General features: G+C 44.4%; 1 protein-coding gene across 13 annotated transcripts in view; it reads left to right on the top strand.

Moving 5' to 3' along the window:
* The first annotated feature begins 300 nt into the window (after positions 1-300).
* TRPM7 (transient receptor potential cation channel subfamily M member 7) overlaps positions 301-15,853 on the top strand; it is a 129,294-nt gene continuing 113,741 nt past the window's right edge. For 4 of the 13 annotated variants that reach the window (XM_063596641.1, XM_063596640.1, XM_008953159.4 and 1 more), the window contains exon 1: positions 309-3,547. In XM_063596641.1, the coding sequence (XP_063452711.1) occupies positions 3,545-3,547 (3 nt within the window). In that variant the 5' untranslated portion in view covers positions 309-3,544. Of the gene's footprint in view, positions 3,548-15,853 lie in introns of all 13 variants that reach the window. The other 9 variants (XR_010109912.1, XR_008621244.2, XM_063596642.1 and 6 more) reach the window with 6 other exon arrangements.

Raw genomic sequence — 15,853 nt, 5'->3', positions numbered from 1 at the left:
ATAATATTTTGCTTAGCATTTTAAACAGCATAGTAGTAAGTGTTGAAATGTTGTAACTAGGCAAGGACAAGGAGGAGAATTAGTATGTGATCTAGTGAGAGTGAAAAATAGACATGCCATTGACCAAAATGGAAACAAAACCCTTCTGGAAAAAAAGTGTAAGAACATTTAACAAACATGTTCTGAAGCACTGAATTTATCAATCTTGTCATCACCGAACACTGACTATAACTGCTCCTGACATATTCTTAGACACTGAATATAAATATATATATTTCAAGATTTATTATTTATTTATTTATTTTTGAGACGGAGTCTCGCTCTTTCGCCCAGGCCGGACTGCAGTGGCGCTATCTCAGCTCACTGCAAGCTCCGCCTCCTGGGTTCACGCCATTCTCCTGCCTCAGCCTCCCGAGTAGCTGGGACTACAGGCGCCCGCCACTGCGCCCGGCTAATTTTTTGTATTTTTAGTAGAGACGGGGTTTCACAGTATTAGCCAGGATGGTCTCGATCTCCTGACCTTGTGATCTGCCCGCCTCGGCCTCCCAAAATGCTGCGATTACTGGCGTGATATATTTTTTTTTTTTTCCAGACTGAGTCTCCCTCTGTCGCCCAGGCTGGAGTACAGTGGCGCAATCTCGGCTCACTGCAAGCTCTGCCTCCCAGGTTCATGCCATTCTCCTGCCTCAGCCTCCCGAGTAGCTGGGACTACAGGCGCCTGCCACCACGCCCGGCTAATTTTTTTTATATTTTTAGTAGAGACGGGGTTTCACCGTGTTAGCCAGGATGGTCTCGATCTCCTGACCTTGTGATCCACCCGCCTCGGCCTCCCAAAGTGCTGGGATTACAGGCGTGAGCCACCGCGCCCGGCCTGGCGTGATATTTTTTTAAGAGACGTGGTCTTGCTATGTAGTCCAGGATTGAGTGCGGTGGCTATACACAGGCACTATCCAACTACTGATCAGCAGGAATTCTGACCTGCTCAATTTCTGTCCTGGGTTGATTCACCCCTCCTTAGGCAATCTGGTGGTCCCTTGCTCCCAGGAAGTCACTACGTTGATGCTGAACTTAGCACAGCCACCCAATCCGCATAGCGCACTACAGCCCAGAACTGGGCTCACATGAGCCTTCTGCCTCAACCTCTGGAGTAGCTGGGAATACAGACACGGGCCACTGTGCCTGGCTCAATACATATTTTTTGAATGAATAAATTCATTCTCCAGAATTGATTGCTGATTGAAAGTCAGCATCTATGAATTTCAAGGCTGGTTGATCACTTGAAAATTAAGGAATTTATTTTGATTAATTCAATTAAGGATAAATCCTGTTCCCCATTTCTTTTCTTTTCTTTTCTTTTTTTTTTTGAGACGAAGTCCTGCTCTTGTCCCCCAGGCTGGAGTGCGATGGCGCGATCTCGGCTCACTGCAACCTCTGCCTCTTGGGTTCAAGCGATTCTTCTGCCTCGGCCCCCCGAGTAGCTGTGATTACAGGCGCCTGCCACCATGCCCAGCTAATTTTTGTATTTTTAGTAGAGACGGGGTCTCACCGTGTTGGCCAGGCTGGTCTAGAACTCCTGACCTCAGGTGATCCACCCGCCTCGGCCTCCCAAAGTGCTGGGATTACAAGCATGAGCCACCGCGCCCACCCAATCCTGTTCCCCATTTCTAACTCTAAATTTTCCAATTTACCAAAGAGTTCTGGCAAGTGTCAAGGAGCTCATCTTGTTTCATTTCTACACCATCCAACTAAGGAGCGAAGCATTCGTGAGTACAAAAAGACCAGAGTTACAAAGTTCTAACGAAACAAAGCACTCTAATCTCATTTTATTTTGATTTTCCAGTTTGTCTGCCTCTACCTTCTAGATTATAAACTCCCTACAGGCAGGAAATGTGTAGGCCCAACTGAAATCCAGAAGATAAACATTTATTGACTGCATGCATAAATTAGTCAAGATGCCTTCCCCAAGGCTGACAATTTAGTGTGACACATATATTAAAACATTTTTAAGTCTTGGTTCTGCTGGACCTGCCAGATGAGGAAGAAATACACAATACCTGAAGATTGTTCACAAGCTGGGGGAACCAGTGGGTGGATTAGCTTTTTTTCTGAGAGAAGATCCTACTTCAGTGAATTGTGGGTCATAATGTTTGAGAGGCAATAATTATGCTGAATGAAAAAAGTTAGACCGAAAAAAAAGGTGCGTGCTGTATGATTCCCGTATATAAAACTTTAGCATGTGCAAACTTATCTGTACTGAAAGTAGATCTGTAGTTGATAAGGGACGTGATGGAGAGGGACGAAATGAAGGGATTATGAAGGGGGGGGGGAGGAAACTTAGAGGTGAATACGTTCATTTGATTATGGTGATTTCATGGGTGCACAGGTATGTCAAAACTTATCAAATTGGACATTTAAATACGTGCAGTTTGTCATGTCAATTATTTTAAAATAAAGTCGTTTTTAAAAAAGAGATAAGACAGTCAGATCCCTGAGGGTCAGATTGAGGAACTCTCGAAGACTTCAGGAGCAGAAAGATGTTAAAGCAGTTTTAAGAAAATTAAACTGATTGTGGTCTTCCCAGTAGATAAGGAATAACATTTAGTAAACCATTGCTAATAGCCAAACCTTGGCATGTGTGACAGCAAAATAAATGGAAAGGTGGATAGGTACATATTACATCAAGGGAACAACCCAGTTTTTGGTGCAGAAGGTGTGGTGTATGCGTGTATGTGGGTGAGTATCTCTGGAGGGAAAAAGTCCCATAGTTAAACAAAGAAGAATATTTACCGGCAGCAACAGGAGAGGCTAGAGAAAGAACATGATTGGGGTAAGAAGATGATTCTGCATTTTGGACGAGGAGAGAGTAACATTTAAAGCCTCTACTCGCTCTGAAGCACACAGAGTGTGTTGCGACACTCGAGTTTGCTGGAGCGGGTCGGCACAGGCCAGGCCTAGTTAGCGGAATGAGCCCACACAGCAACTCCAGACTGGATCCGCAAGCCTTGAACCTTAACCCTCAACCTCCGATTCCCCAAGTTCCACTCTCGTAGCTGAGGCTGAAGTTTGTCTAAGTCCCGCCTAGGTACCCAACGGAGATACGGCGTGAACACCCCACCACTTTCTGGGAACCCGGAGGCGGTCGGCGTGGGGGCACGAACCTGCCCAGCGCGTGCGCGCGGCGCGCAGGGAGGCGGCCTGGAATCGAGGGAGCGCGCGCCCTTCACGTGACCCGACCCGCGGGCGGCGACGCACGCGCCGCGCCGCGCCGCTCACGTGGTCCGTCCCCAGCCCCGTCGCCGGCGGAGGCGGGCGCGGGCGCGTCCCTGTGGCCAGTCACCCGGAGGAGTTGGTCGCACAATTATGAAAGACTCGGCTTCTGCTGCTAGCGCCGGAGCTGAGTTAGTTCTGAGAAGGTTTCCCTGGGCGTTCCTTGTCCGGCGGCCTCTGCTGCCGCCTCCGGAGACGCTTCCCGATAGATGGCTACAGGCCGCGGAGGAGGAGGAGGTGGAGTTGCTGCCCTTCCGGAGTCCGCCCCGTGAGGAGAATGGTACTGGACCCACGCAGGCCCGGGCGGGGAATGGTTCTGGGGTTGCGGGCGGTAAAGGAGAGACTTGGCAGGCAAGTGTGTGGGGAGCCGCGTTCCATGCGGCGAAGGACCCTCGAATTGCCTTGAGGCTTCCGGATTTGTCCTCTCGGGACGGGTGTGCAGTTCGTTCTGGGGTGAGGGGCGGGAGCAGGTAGCAAGTTAGACGCGACACCTCTTCGCGGGAATCCCATGAGCCGAGACTCGGCTCCCAGCGAGGGCCTCTCCAGGCGGCAGAGGCGCGAGCCGGGGACTACCTGGCTGGGCTCAGCTGAGCGGCCTCAGCGCGCCCGACGCAGGGCTCAGCCTACAAGCTCCGCATCTCCTGGGAGCACGGTCCTCCAGGCGCCAGTTGCTGGCAGATAAGGGAACCAAATGCTCTGCTCAAGTTTTACATGGAAAAAAGGGAGGGAGGGCTAGAAGGGTGCAAAAAGGGGGTAGAGGACACGGGTTTGGAGCAGTGCCTTGTTTGCTGTGCAGCGGATACTCTACAGGTACATTTCCTTTTTGGAACCAAAAGGGAGGGATTTGACAATATTGATGGTAGATCTTTTTTCTTTAGCAAGAATTAAGGATTTTGGTGGGTGGGGGGAGGCTTCTGTGGGGACCAAGACAATGTACTGTCAGTCAGGATTTAAGTCGAACTACCTCATCCCTTGCCCCAGAGAACAGTTGATCGTGTTTTAAACCAAAAGGTGCGGAATGGAGAGAGGGAGGCGGTGCATTGCAGCTTCCGATAGAGCTTTTTATTTTGGGATATCAGGAACCAATTTTGAAGATTTCTTAAAAAGAAAGTCATTTACATCAGGGACATGAAGAGCAAAGTAGGTATTTTTGGTCAGTACTTGAATTTGATAGGCTTTATGCAAACAACTCTCCCTCTGCTGGAGTCTGGCAAGTTTGCTTTTCACTGGACGCTAATTCAAGTGCCATACAAAACTAAAATAAGAGTTTTACTTATAACACAAATGTAGTAATACTTTGAATAAATAATGTGTCTTTCACTATTTTCCACCCTATTCTTTTTTGTTTGTTTGTTTTGAGACAGGGTCTCACTCTGTCGCCCAGGCTGGAGTGAAGTGGCGCGATCTCCGCTCACTGCAACCTCCGCCTCCGGGGTTCAAGCGATTCTCCTGCCTCAGGCTCCCGAGTAGCTGGGACTGTAGCCACCATGCCCGGCTAATTTTTGCATTTTTAGTAGAGACGGGGTTTCACCATGTTTGGCAGGCTCGTCTGTTAATTCCTGACCTCAGGTGATCCGCCCGCCTCAGCCTTCCAAAGTGCTGGGATTACAGGCGTGAGCCACCGCGCCAGGCCAACATGGGAGATTTAAAACTTGCAAAGATACATTGTAGAATGAACTACCATATACCCATTGGCCAGTTTCAACAGCTTCAACCATGTGAATTTTATTTCTTCTATCATTCCTCAATGGGATAATTTTAAAGCAAATCCCAGACAAATGTCATTTATGGATACTTTATTGTGTTTATGTCTAAAAAGACAAGGACTTTTTAACATAACCACAATATTATTATCATGCCTAAAAATTAATAATTGCTTAGTATCATTAAATATTCAGCATATTTCCCTGATTGTCTCATGTTTTAGTCAGTTGATTTGTTAGAATCAGGTTACAAAGAATTCTGCACATAGCATTTGGTCGGTAACTCTTTCAGTCTCTAGTACCTTCTCTCTTGGGGTGTGGGGGTGTCGTTTACCATTTATTTGTTGAAAGAAACCCATCATTTGCCTTGTAGAATTTCCATCAGTTTGGATTTTGTTGAATGCATCCCTGTAGTGTCATGTAACATGTTTCTTTCTCCTCTGTATTTTTTTTTTCTTTTTGTTTGAGACGGAGTCTCGCTCTGTTGCCTAGTCTGAGTGCAGTGTAGCGATCTCGGCTGACTGCAGCCTCCGCCTCCTGGGTTCAAGTGATTCTCCTGCCTCAGCCTCCCGAGTAGCTGGGACTACAGGTGCGAGCCACCACACCTGGCTAATTTTTCTATTTTTAGTGGAGATGGGGTTTCGTCATATTGGCCAGGGTGGTCTTGAACTCCTGATGTCCAGTGATCTGGCTGTCTCACCTCCCAAAGTGTTGGGATTACAGGCATGCCCCACTTTGCCCAGCTTCTACTCTTTATTTCCTGTGAACTAGTTAGTAGTTAATCTAAAGACTTGATCAGTAGTCGGGCGTGGTGGCGCTTACCTGTAATCCTAGCTACTCAGAAGGCTAAGGCAGGAGAATCGCTTGAACCTGGGAGGTGGAGGTTGCAGTAAGCGGAGATCCTGCCACTGCACTACAGCCTGGGCGACAGAGTGAGACTCCGTCTCAAAAAAAAAAAAAAAAAACGACTTAATCAGGTGCGGGGCAGTAATCCCCATACTTTGGGAGGCGGCGACAGGCTGATCCCGGATCACTTGAGGTCAGGAGTTCAAAACGAGCCTGGCCAACATGGTGAAACCCCGTCTCTACTAAAAATTAGCAGGGCGTCGTGATGGGCACCTGTAATCCCAGCTACTCGTGAGGCTGAGGCAGGAGACTCCCTTGAACTTGGAGGCGGAGGTTGCGGTGAGCCAAGATTGCGCCATTCACTCCAGCCTGGGTGAGAGTCTGTCTCAAAAAAAAAAAGACTTGATCTGATTCTAGTTTCATACTTTGACAATACTCATAGATAGTACTATGTACTTTCTGTTGCATTACATTAAGAGGTACATACTGTCTTTGTTTTTTGAGAAGGAGTCTTGCACTTGTTTTTTTTGTTGTTTTTTGTTGTTTTATTTTGTTTTTTTTGGAACAGAGTCTTGCTCTTGTCACCCAGGCTGGAGTGCCTGGCTTACTGCAACCTCTGCCTCCTGGTTCAAGCGATTCTGCTGCCCCAGCCTCCCGAAGCTGGGATTACAGGCGTCCACCACCACACCCGGCTAATTTTTGTATTTTTAGTAGAGACAGGGTTTGCCATGTTGGCCAGGCTGGTCTCAAACTCCTGACCCCAGGTGATCCACCCGCCTCGGCCTCCCAAAGTGTTGGGATTACAGGCGTGAGCCACTGCCCCTGGCTTCTTTTTTTTTTTTTTAAATGTTAAGATTGACCAGTGGATTCGTGTTGTCTGATGCCTGATCTCTCAGTTGTGAAGTTCCCCATATGTTATTCATGTAGTAGTTTTTGTAGTAGTCATTTAGTTTTTGTCATTGATCTATTATTTCATTCTGGGTTTCCTTTTCTCCTTTCTTTTTGGGAAATCTTTCAACATATAAGTAAATTGCAGGTTTTTTTTTTTAAGTGACTGCCTGTTAAATGTCAAATGCTTTAAGTTTGGTACCTGAGTCAGGGTGCAGTGGCTCATGCTTGTAATCCTAGCACTTTGAGAGACTGAGGCGGGTGGATCCCTTGAGCCCAGGAGTACAAGACTAGCCTGGGAAAGATGGCGAAACCCAGTCTCTACCAAAAAAAAATAAAAAAAGATTAGCTGGGCATGGTGATGCGCACCTGTGGTCCCAGCTACTTGGGAGGCTGAGGTGGGAGGATGGCTTGAGGTTGCAGTGAGCTGAGATCATGCCACTGCACTCCAGCCTGGGTAACAGAACCAGACCCTGTCTCAAAAAAAAAAAAAAAGTTTGGTACCGGGAAGCAAAATTCAGTGGTTGAGGTTAGTTTAGGACATAAGCATTACTTGACTATGGGGATTTTAACTGAGTCATTTATGTGAATCAGTAAAAAGAACTTAAGATGGGTGTCACTTTTAGATGATGCTTTGCAATTATTAGATTAGTTGAATGTGAATACAGTGTTTGACTTGGAGAATTGGACCTCTTGTACTTTATACAAATATGATTAGTTCTAATTTAAATTGTTAGTTCTTTTAGAGATTTTGTTGACTTTTTGGTACAGTTAATTTTGGATTTAGGAAATTGCTCTGGAATTTTTTTTTTTTTTTTTTTTGAGATGGAGTTTCCCTCTTGTCGCCCAGGCTGGGGTGCAATGGTGCGATCTTGGCTCACTGCAACCTCTGCCTCCTGGATTCAAGTGATTCTCCTGCCTCAGCCTCTAGTAGCTGGGATTACAGGCACACGCCACAACGCCCATCTAATTTTTATATTTTTAGTAGAGATGGGGTTTCACCATGTTGGCCAGGCTGGTCTCGATCTCTTGACCTCATGCTCTGGATTTTTTTAACCTGTTTTTCTGGGACTGTGTATTTAGTTTTCTGTCCACGTAGAGGTTTTAGAACCCTGTTAAAGGAATTTTGGTGTGTGGAGGTAAGCAGTTTTTTGAAGTTGATAAGTCAAGACTTGACTCTTGACATATTTTTGCCAGGTCACAGTCCTTTTTTTTTTTTTTTTTTTTTTTTAGAGACTGAGTTTTGCTCTTTTGCCTAGGCTTGCGGTGGCGCGATGTCGGCTCACTGCAACCTGTGCCTTCCAGTTTAAAGTGATTCTCCTGCCTCAGCCTCTCGAGTAGCTGGGATTACAGGTGCCTGCCACCATGACTGACTAATTTTTGTACTTTTAGTAGAGACGGGGTTTCCCCATGTTGGCCTGGCTGGTCTTGAACTCCTGACCTCAAATGATCCACCTCAGCCTCCCAAAGTGCTGGGATTACAGGCGTGAGCCACCGCACAGTCTTATGAGCATCACTGTTATCTTCTCAATCTGTAAAAGGCAAATGATAATCTTTTCCCTACTTGACCTAAGGAGCAATATTAGGATTAAAGTCTGTGAAACACTGTTTACCCCTCTTACTATCATATAAACATGTCAATAACATAACACCTTAACTATCCAGCTGCCAGACTTCTGGAAACCTTAACCTTTGGAAACAAAGCTCCTTGTGGAAAGTGAGCAAAAAGCTTTTGAGCTAAGTCATCAATAATATAGCAACCCTGAGACAGAGTTCACTGATTGAAAAATGTGTGCAAAGTGAAATTTAACAGGCTTAGTTTTCTGCTTTCTGCTGGCAGTTTGGTAGTACGCTGGCGATAACAGGAGGAAAGTTACCTGAGAAGCAGACTATTACTGTTAGGAGGACACTGGAGAAACATAATTAGACTAGAAAGATAGGGCTATACATTAGCCTTTACTATATGAAATGATAGTCTTCCTAGTCTAATTTATCATACCCAGTTCCCGGAAGATACTCTGGACTAAGAGAAGTATGTAATAGGCTTTAGGCACATTTTTGCATTAGCTAATGTGTCGGCATTTAGCTGTGGCCATTGCTCTGAATGCTTTGTGTGTGTGTGTGTGTGTGTGTATTTATTTTTGAGACGAAGTCTTGCTCGGTCACCCAGGCTGACGTGCAGTGGCGTGATCTCGGCTCACTGCAACCTCTGCCTCCCGGGTTCAAGTGATTCTCCTGCCTCAGCCTCCTGAGTAGCTGGGATTACAGGCATGTGCTACCATGCCCGGCTAATTTTTGTATTTTTGGTAGAGACGGAGTTTCACCATGTTGGTCAGGCTGGTCTCGAACTCCTGACCTCGTGATCTGCCCGCCTTGACCTCCCAAAGTGCTGGGATTACAGGCATGAGCCACCTCGCCCGACACTTTACATATATTAATCCCGCAGGAAAATTCTGTGATGTCAATACTGTTTTCTCCATTATTTATATATAAAGAGAAGAGAATCAAAAATCACTTGCCAACGGTCACAAGGCTAATAAGTGGTAGAGTAGGTGTTGACCTGCCAAACTACAGAAACTTGGAAAAGGCTTTTGATATTCAGGGACATGTATATTTGTAAGACCTCAGATGACAGGTGTTATGTCAAGTTAAAAAAGTTAAGGTTTTTTTTAAAAAAGTTATAACTTCAAAAGTTTGCTGTACTTGATTTTCTTCAAATGATAATGAAACCTAATAGAATTTGCTTTACTATCAAATTTCTGTGTATTAACCTTAGGACAGATAATTTACAACTCAGTTGTCTGGTTTTTGTTTTTTTTTTTTTGAGACAAGTGTCTCTCTCTGTCAATTAGGCTAGAGTTCAGTGGTGCGATCTTGGCTCATTGCAGACTCCGCCTCCCGGGTTCAAGCAATTCTCCTGCTGCAGCTTCCCAAGTAGCTGAGGTTACAGGTTGCGCCACCACATTGGGCTACTTTTTGTGTTTTTATTTTTATTTTTTAAAAATTTGTGTTTTTACTGGAGACAGAGTTTTGGCATGTTGCTCAGGCTGGCCTTGAACTCCTGGTCTCAAGTGATCTACCTGCCTTGGCCTCCTAAAGTACTGGGATTACACGCATTAGTCTGTATGCATTTTATTTTATTTTTATTTTTATATTTTTTGAGATGGAGTCTTGCTCTGTCACCCAGGCTGGAGTGCAGTGGCACAATCTCAGCTCCCTGCAGCCTCTGCCTCCCGGGTTCAAGTGATTCTCCTCTCTCAGCCTCCCGAGTAGCTAGGATTACAGGCACCCGCCACCATGCCCAGCTAATATTTGTATTTTTAGCAGAGACAGGGTTTCACCATGTTGACCAGGCTGGTCTCAAACTCCTGACCTCAAGTGATCCACCCACCTTGGCCCCGCAAAGTGCTGGGATTACAAGCGTGAGCCACCGCCCGGTCATGCATTTTATTTTGACAAGTGCAGAGACACATACTCTGGGGCAATCCTTAGTAGATTAGAAAAGTCATTAAATAGATTTCTGGATGGGTGTAACTCTTTGTTAAAAGCAGCAGGAAAAGACTGGGCATGGTGGCTCTTGCCTGTAATCCCAGTGCTTTGGGAGGCTGAGGCGGGAGGATTGCTTGAAGCTAGGAGTTTGAGACCAGCCTGGCCAACGTAGATAACCCCACCTCTACTAAAAATATAAAAATCAGCTGGACGTGATGGTGTGCGCCTGTAATCCCAGCTCCTTGTGAGACTGGGGCATGAGAATTGGTTGAACCCAGGAGATGGAGGTTGCAGTGACTCCAGATTGCGCCACTGCACCCCAGCCTGGGTGACAAAACAAGACTCTGTCTCAAAAAAATATATATATACGTATATATAATATATATATAAATGAAATAAAACCTGTAGAAACCTATCATGAATGTATCAACAAAAGTATCAACACCCTGCTCACTGATAGATAATGGGTTGATATGGCTTACTCGCAGTGTGAACGTCCAAGCGTCCAAGTTTTCTGTTTTTTTTTTTTTGGATAGTGTTTTGCTCTGTTGCCCATGTCAGAGTGCAGTGGCATCATCATGGCTTACTGTATTCCCAACCTCCTAGGCTCAAGTGATCCTGCCACTTCAGCCTCCCAAGTACCTAAAATGACAGGCCCATACCACCAACCTGGCTAATTAAAAAATTTTTTTGACTGGGTGCGGTGGTTAATGCCTGTAATCCCAGCACTTTGGAAGGCTGAGGCAGGTGTATCACCAGGTCAAGAGATCGAGACCATCCTGGCCAACATGGTGAAACCCCATCTCTACTAAAAATACAAAAATTAGCCGGGCGTGGTGGCACGCACCTGTAGTCCCAGCTACTCGGGAGGCTGAGGCAGGTGAATCGCTTGAACCCAGGAGGTGGAGGTTGCAGTGAGCTGAGATCGCGCCATTGCACTCCAGCCTGGGTGACAGAGCGAGACTTCATCTCAAAAAAATTTTTTTTTTGTTTTTGCAAAGATGGGTTTCTCACTCTGTTGCCCAGGTTGATCTTGAACTCCTGGGCTTAAGTGGTCCTCTTGCCTTGGCCTCCCAAAGTGTTGGGGTTACAGGCATAAGCCACTGCACCTGGCCTTAAGTTTTTAAATATATAGAACTTTTCTACCAATTGTTACAGAATTATAGATGCTTTTCAATAATATCTTTAAAACTCTCTCATAGGGTTCGTATCTAAAATGTCAGTAATATCTAATTATTAATTAGTTGAGTAGTTGGCAGCCAGTTTAGAGTAAGAGTGGAACTCTGTGACATAATAAAAGTTATGTGTATGTGTGTGTGTGTGTATATATATATATATATTTTTTTTTAAAGAATGGAACTAGAGAGTAGGGTCTGTAAGAGTGTCAGAAAGTCAAATGTATTGAACTCTGATAGGGGAAGTCAGAGAGTGCCAGCTTATTTCAACATTTTGCTTTAGGCTAGTCTTATTTGTCATTGTCTGTGTCACCCTTGGCAGGCATGTTGGTCACCCTTGGCAGGCATGTTGACCCATGTATAAATTTATCACATAATTCTGAATTTCTAGGTGTTGGTTGTTTTTTTTGTTTTTTTTGTTTTTTTTTTTTTTGAGAGAGAGTCTCACTCTGTTGCCCAGGCTGGAGTGCAATGGTGCATCTTGGCTCACTGCAAGCTCCGCCTCTTGGGTTCACGCCATCCTCCTGCCTCAGCCTCCCGAGTAGCTGGGACTACAGGCGCCCACCACCACGCCCGGCTGATTTTTTGTATTTTTTTAGTAGAGACGTGGTTTCACCATATTGGTCAGACTGGTCTCAATCTCCTGACCTCATGATCCGCCCGCCTCGGCCTCCCAGAGTGCTGGGATTATAGGCATGAGCCACTGCGCCCAGCCAATTTCTAGGTCTTTAGTGTCATTTAACTTTCTTTTCTTGAGCACATGAACTTTATTAGTAGGCAATTTCTTTTAATTTGATTACCGTTCTTTTGAATATGGGTCACATTTTCCTGTCCATTACCATATCTAGTCATTTTGAAGTGTATATTGGACATTGGGATTGTTACTTAGTAGAGGCTCTGGGTTACCTTTTTTTTTTTTTTTTGATATGGAGTCTTGTTCTGTTGCCCAGGCTGGAGTGCAGTGGCGTGATCTCAGCTCACTGCAACCTCTGTCTCCCGGATTCAAGCAATTCTTCTGCCTCAGCCTCCTGAGTAGCCGGGATTACAGGCGCGTGACACCACACCCGGCTAATTTTTGTGTTTTTAGTAGGGATGGGGTTTCACCATGTTGGTCAGGCTGGTCTCAAACTTCTGACCTTGCGATCCGCCTGCCTTGGCCTCCCAAAGTGCTGGGATTATAGGTGTGAGCCACCACGCCCAGCCTCTGGGTTCTCTTTTAATCCTGTGCTCTGTGTGTGTGTGTGTGTTGTTGTTGTTGTTATGTACTGAATGTGATCTCCCTCGCTCCCTGAGAATTCATATCTTGAAGCCCTAACCTCCAGTGTGATGGTATTTGGAGATGAGAACTTTGGGAGATGGAGGTAATCAGGGGTAGATGAGGTCATGAGGGTGGGGCCCTGGGTCTGATAGGATTTATGTCCTTAGAAGAAGAGATACCAGAGAGCTTATTCACTCCCTCTTCACTGTGTGAAGACACAGTGAGGAGGCAGCTGTCTGAGAGCCTTCATCAGACACTGGCCCTCCTGGAATCTTGATCCTGAACTTTCAGTCTCCAGAACTGTGAGAAAATTTATTTCAGTTGTTATCCCACCAAGTCTGTGTGGTATTGGTTGTGGCATCCCAAGCCGACTAAGACAGTTGTTGATTAACTTCATTGTACTCAAACTCCAAACTGTCTCTCCTACAATGGGCAGCAGGAATATCTGCTCGGTTATTTTATTTAGCTGGGCTGCCTGGAGGCTGCCCCATGTGTACGATCTTCATGGGTCAGTGAGAGATTTGTGTAGAATTAATATGAAGTATTTAGGATTCCTTTTCTCAACTCTTGCGGAAACTTTCCCATCACTTTCCAGCTGCTGTTTTCACCTTGAACTGGGTATTCTGGTTCTATAAGTCAGTAAGACTGTGGGATTTCTATTGATATTTAGCTGTTCACTAGGCATAGGATGGGGACTGTTTTCAGGCAAAAAGCCTTAAAAATTGGGAAACTCACTCAATACCATTCCTTTATTCTAAGTATAGACTCCGTCTAGTTTCTGCTTGCTTTCAGTGTCCTCAAGTCTTTTTTATCTTTTTATTAAAAAAAAAATTTAAACGATAGAGATGAGGTCTCGCTGTGTTGACCAGGCTGGTCTCAAACTCCTGGCCTCAAGCAGTCCTCCCATCTTGGCCTCCCAAAGTGCTAGGATTACAGGTGTGAGCCACTATGTCTAGCCTCTTTTTTATCTTTTGTCCAGAATTTATGGTGGTTATCTGAGGGATGGTTAGCCTAATAGGACCTACTTCTCCATAGCTAGAATTTTCTAATTTTAATATATATAATCATAGAATGTATTTGTTAAAAAAAAAATTTGATTTCCACATGTTACCTTAACAGCAGAATTTTTTAGGAATCTTTAATTTTTTCCCCAAATTTTTGCTGGCAGCATCTAGGCAGGAAGGATGTGCTGGTAGTGATTTGTTTAGAGAGTAAGATGTGCTTAGGTTTATTTGTAATACGTGTCCCTTATTGCTGGTAGACTGGTATAAGAATTTATAATTTAAGGAGTTTTGAAGTGATCACCATCATAGTTGAAATTTGACTATGTGCCATGCATTGTGCTAAAACAACTTACATGGATCATTTTGTTTAATCATCAGAGTAATATTGTGAGGTAAGTACTGTTGTTATCCTATTTTACAGGTAAGGAAGCAAAAAGAGGCTCTGAAACTTGCACAAGGTTGCACACATAGTAAACAGCAGAGCTGGGATCCTAACTCAGATCAGTCTGATTCCAGAATCTGTACTATTTAACCACTGAAGATCACCAACTGATCTTTAAGATTCCCTGCTCTACTAGCATTCTGTGGATATAGTTACTTTTTACATTACTTGGAACATACAAATTTAGGAATTTTCAGATTTGTGTTTGTAGTTTGCCACCTCTTGGTAAAATCTGGTAGTGCAACCTAGCAAAATTAAAAAGCAAAGTGTATAAAACTAGGAATTTTTATATGTATTTATAACCAGGGCACATTTGATTGGGTAACTGATGGCAGAGCAGAAACTTAGAATTTCAAAAACTATAAAAACTATTTTTTTATCATTAGGTGATATTTACAACTTTCAGCTGGGGTATGTGAATATTGGGTTTGTGAAGCCGATTCCTGTGTAACAAGTGAAGGCCATAAATGATGAGAATGCTACGTGTGGGAAGAATGTATGTACATTTGGCTGTTACATAAACAGAATGAGAGGTAGTAAGTTTTTGAAATAAACAAAATTGGTGAATGAGGTAGGGAAAGCTGTAGGAGATTTTCTTTTTTTTTTTTTTTTGAAATGGAATTTTGCTCTTGTCGCCTGGGTTGGAGTGCAATGGCGTGATCTTGGCTCACTGCAACCTCTGTGTCCTGGGTTCAATGGATTCTCCTGCCTCAGCCTTCTGAGTAGCTGAGGTTACAGGTGCCCGCCACCATGCCCAGCTAATTTTTATATTTTTAGTAGAGACTGGGTTTCACCATGTTGGCCAGGCTGGTCTCAAACTCCTGACCTCAGGTGATCCACCTGCCTCGGCTTCCCAAAGTGTTGGGATAACAGGCATGAGCCACCATGCCCAGCCAGGAGATTTTCTTGAAACATGCTAATGTCATTATGTGTCCCTGTAGGCATAAAATTTAGTAAAAATCTGTGAGTATGGGAGTGACACAATTTAAGTGACTTTTAGCAAATTGTTTGCTAAAGTTTTGGGTGGATTTGCCAATGAGAAACAACTCTGGTTTCCAGCTCTTGGAAAAAACCCAAAACTATGGGATGTAGTAGAGGGGATGATATATTCGAAGTGTTGAAGAACAAAAAAACAAAAACAAACCCATTATCCAAGAATACTGTACCTGGCACAGCTCTCCTTTAGAAATGAAGGAGAGATGAAGATTTTCCCAGACAAAAGCTCAGAGACTAGACCTGTGTTACAAGAAATGCTAACAGAATTTCTTCAAGCTGAAAGACAAGGTTGCTAATTAGTAACAAAAAGAATATGAAAAGTATAAAACTTACTGGTAAATGTAAATAGAGTTAATTTAGAATACTCTAATACCATAATGGTGGTATGCAAATCATTTGTATTTTTAGTATGAAGGTTAAAAGACAAAAACCATTAAAAAAAATAATAGCAACAATAATTTGTTAAGGGATACACAGTACAAAAACATATACATTGTGACATCAGAAATTTATTAGAAACCAGGCACTGGCTGGGCGCCACGGCTCACACCTGTAATCCCAGCACTTTGGGAGGCTGAGGCGGGTGGATCACCTGAGATCAGGAGTTCAAGAAAAGCCTGACCAACGTGGTGAAACCTCATCTCTACTAAAAATACAAAAATTAGCTGGGCTTCTGGGCATGGTGGCTCACGCCTGTAATCCTAGCACTTTGGGAGGCCGAGGCAGGTGGATCACTTGAGGTCAGGGGTTTGAGACCAGCCTGGTCAACATGGTGAAACCCCATC

This window comes from Pan paniscus, chromosome 16 (assembly GCF_029289425.2).
Source record: "Pan paniscus chromosome 16, NHGRI_mPanPan1-v2.0_pri, whole genome shotgun sequence".
NCBI lineage: Eukaryota > Metazoa > Chordata > Mammalia > Primates > Hominidae > Pan > Pan paniscus.
This window is presented reverse-complemented; position numbering and strand designations above follow the sequence as displayed.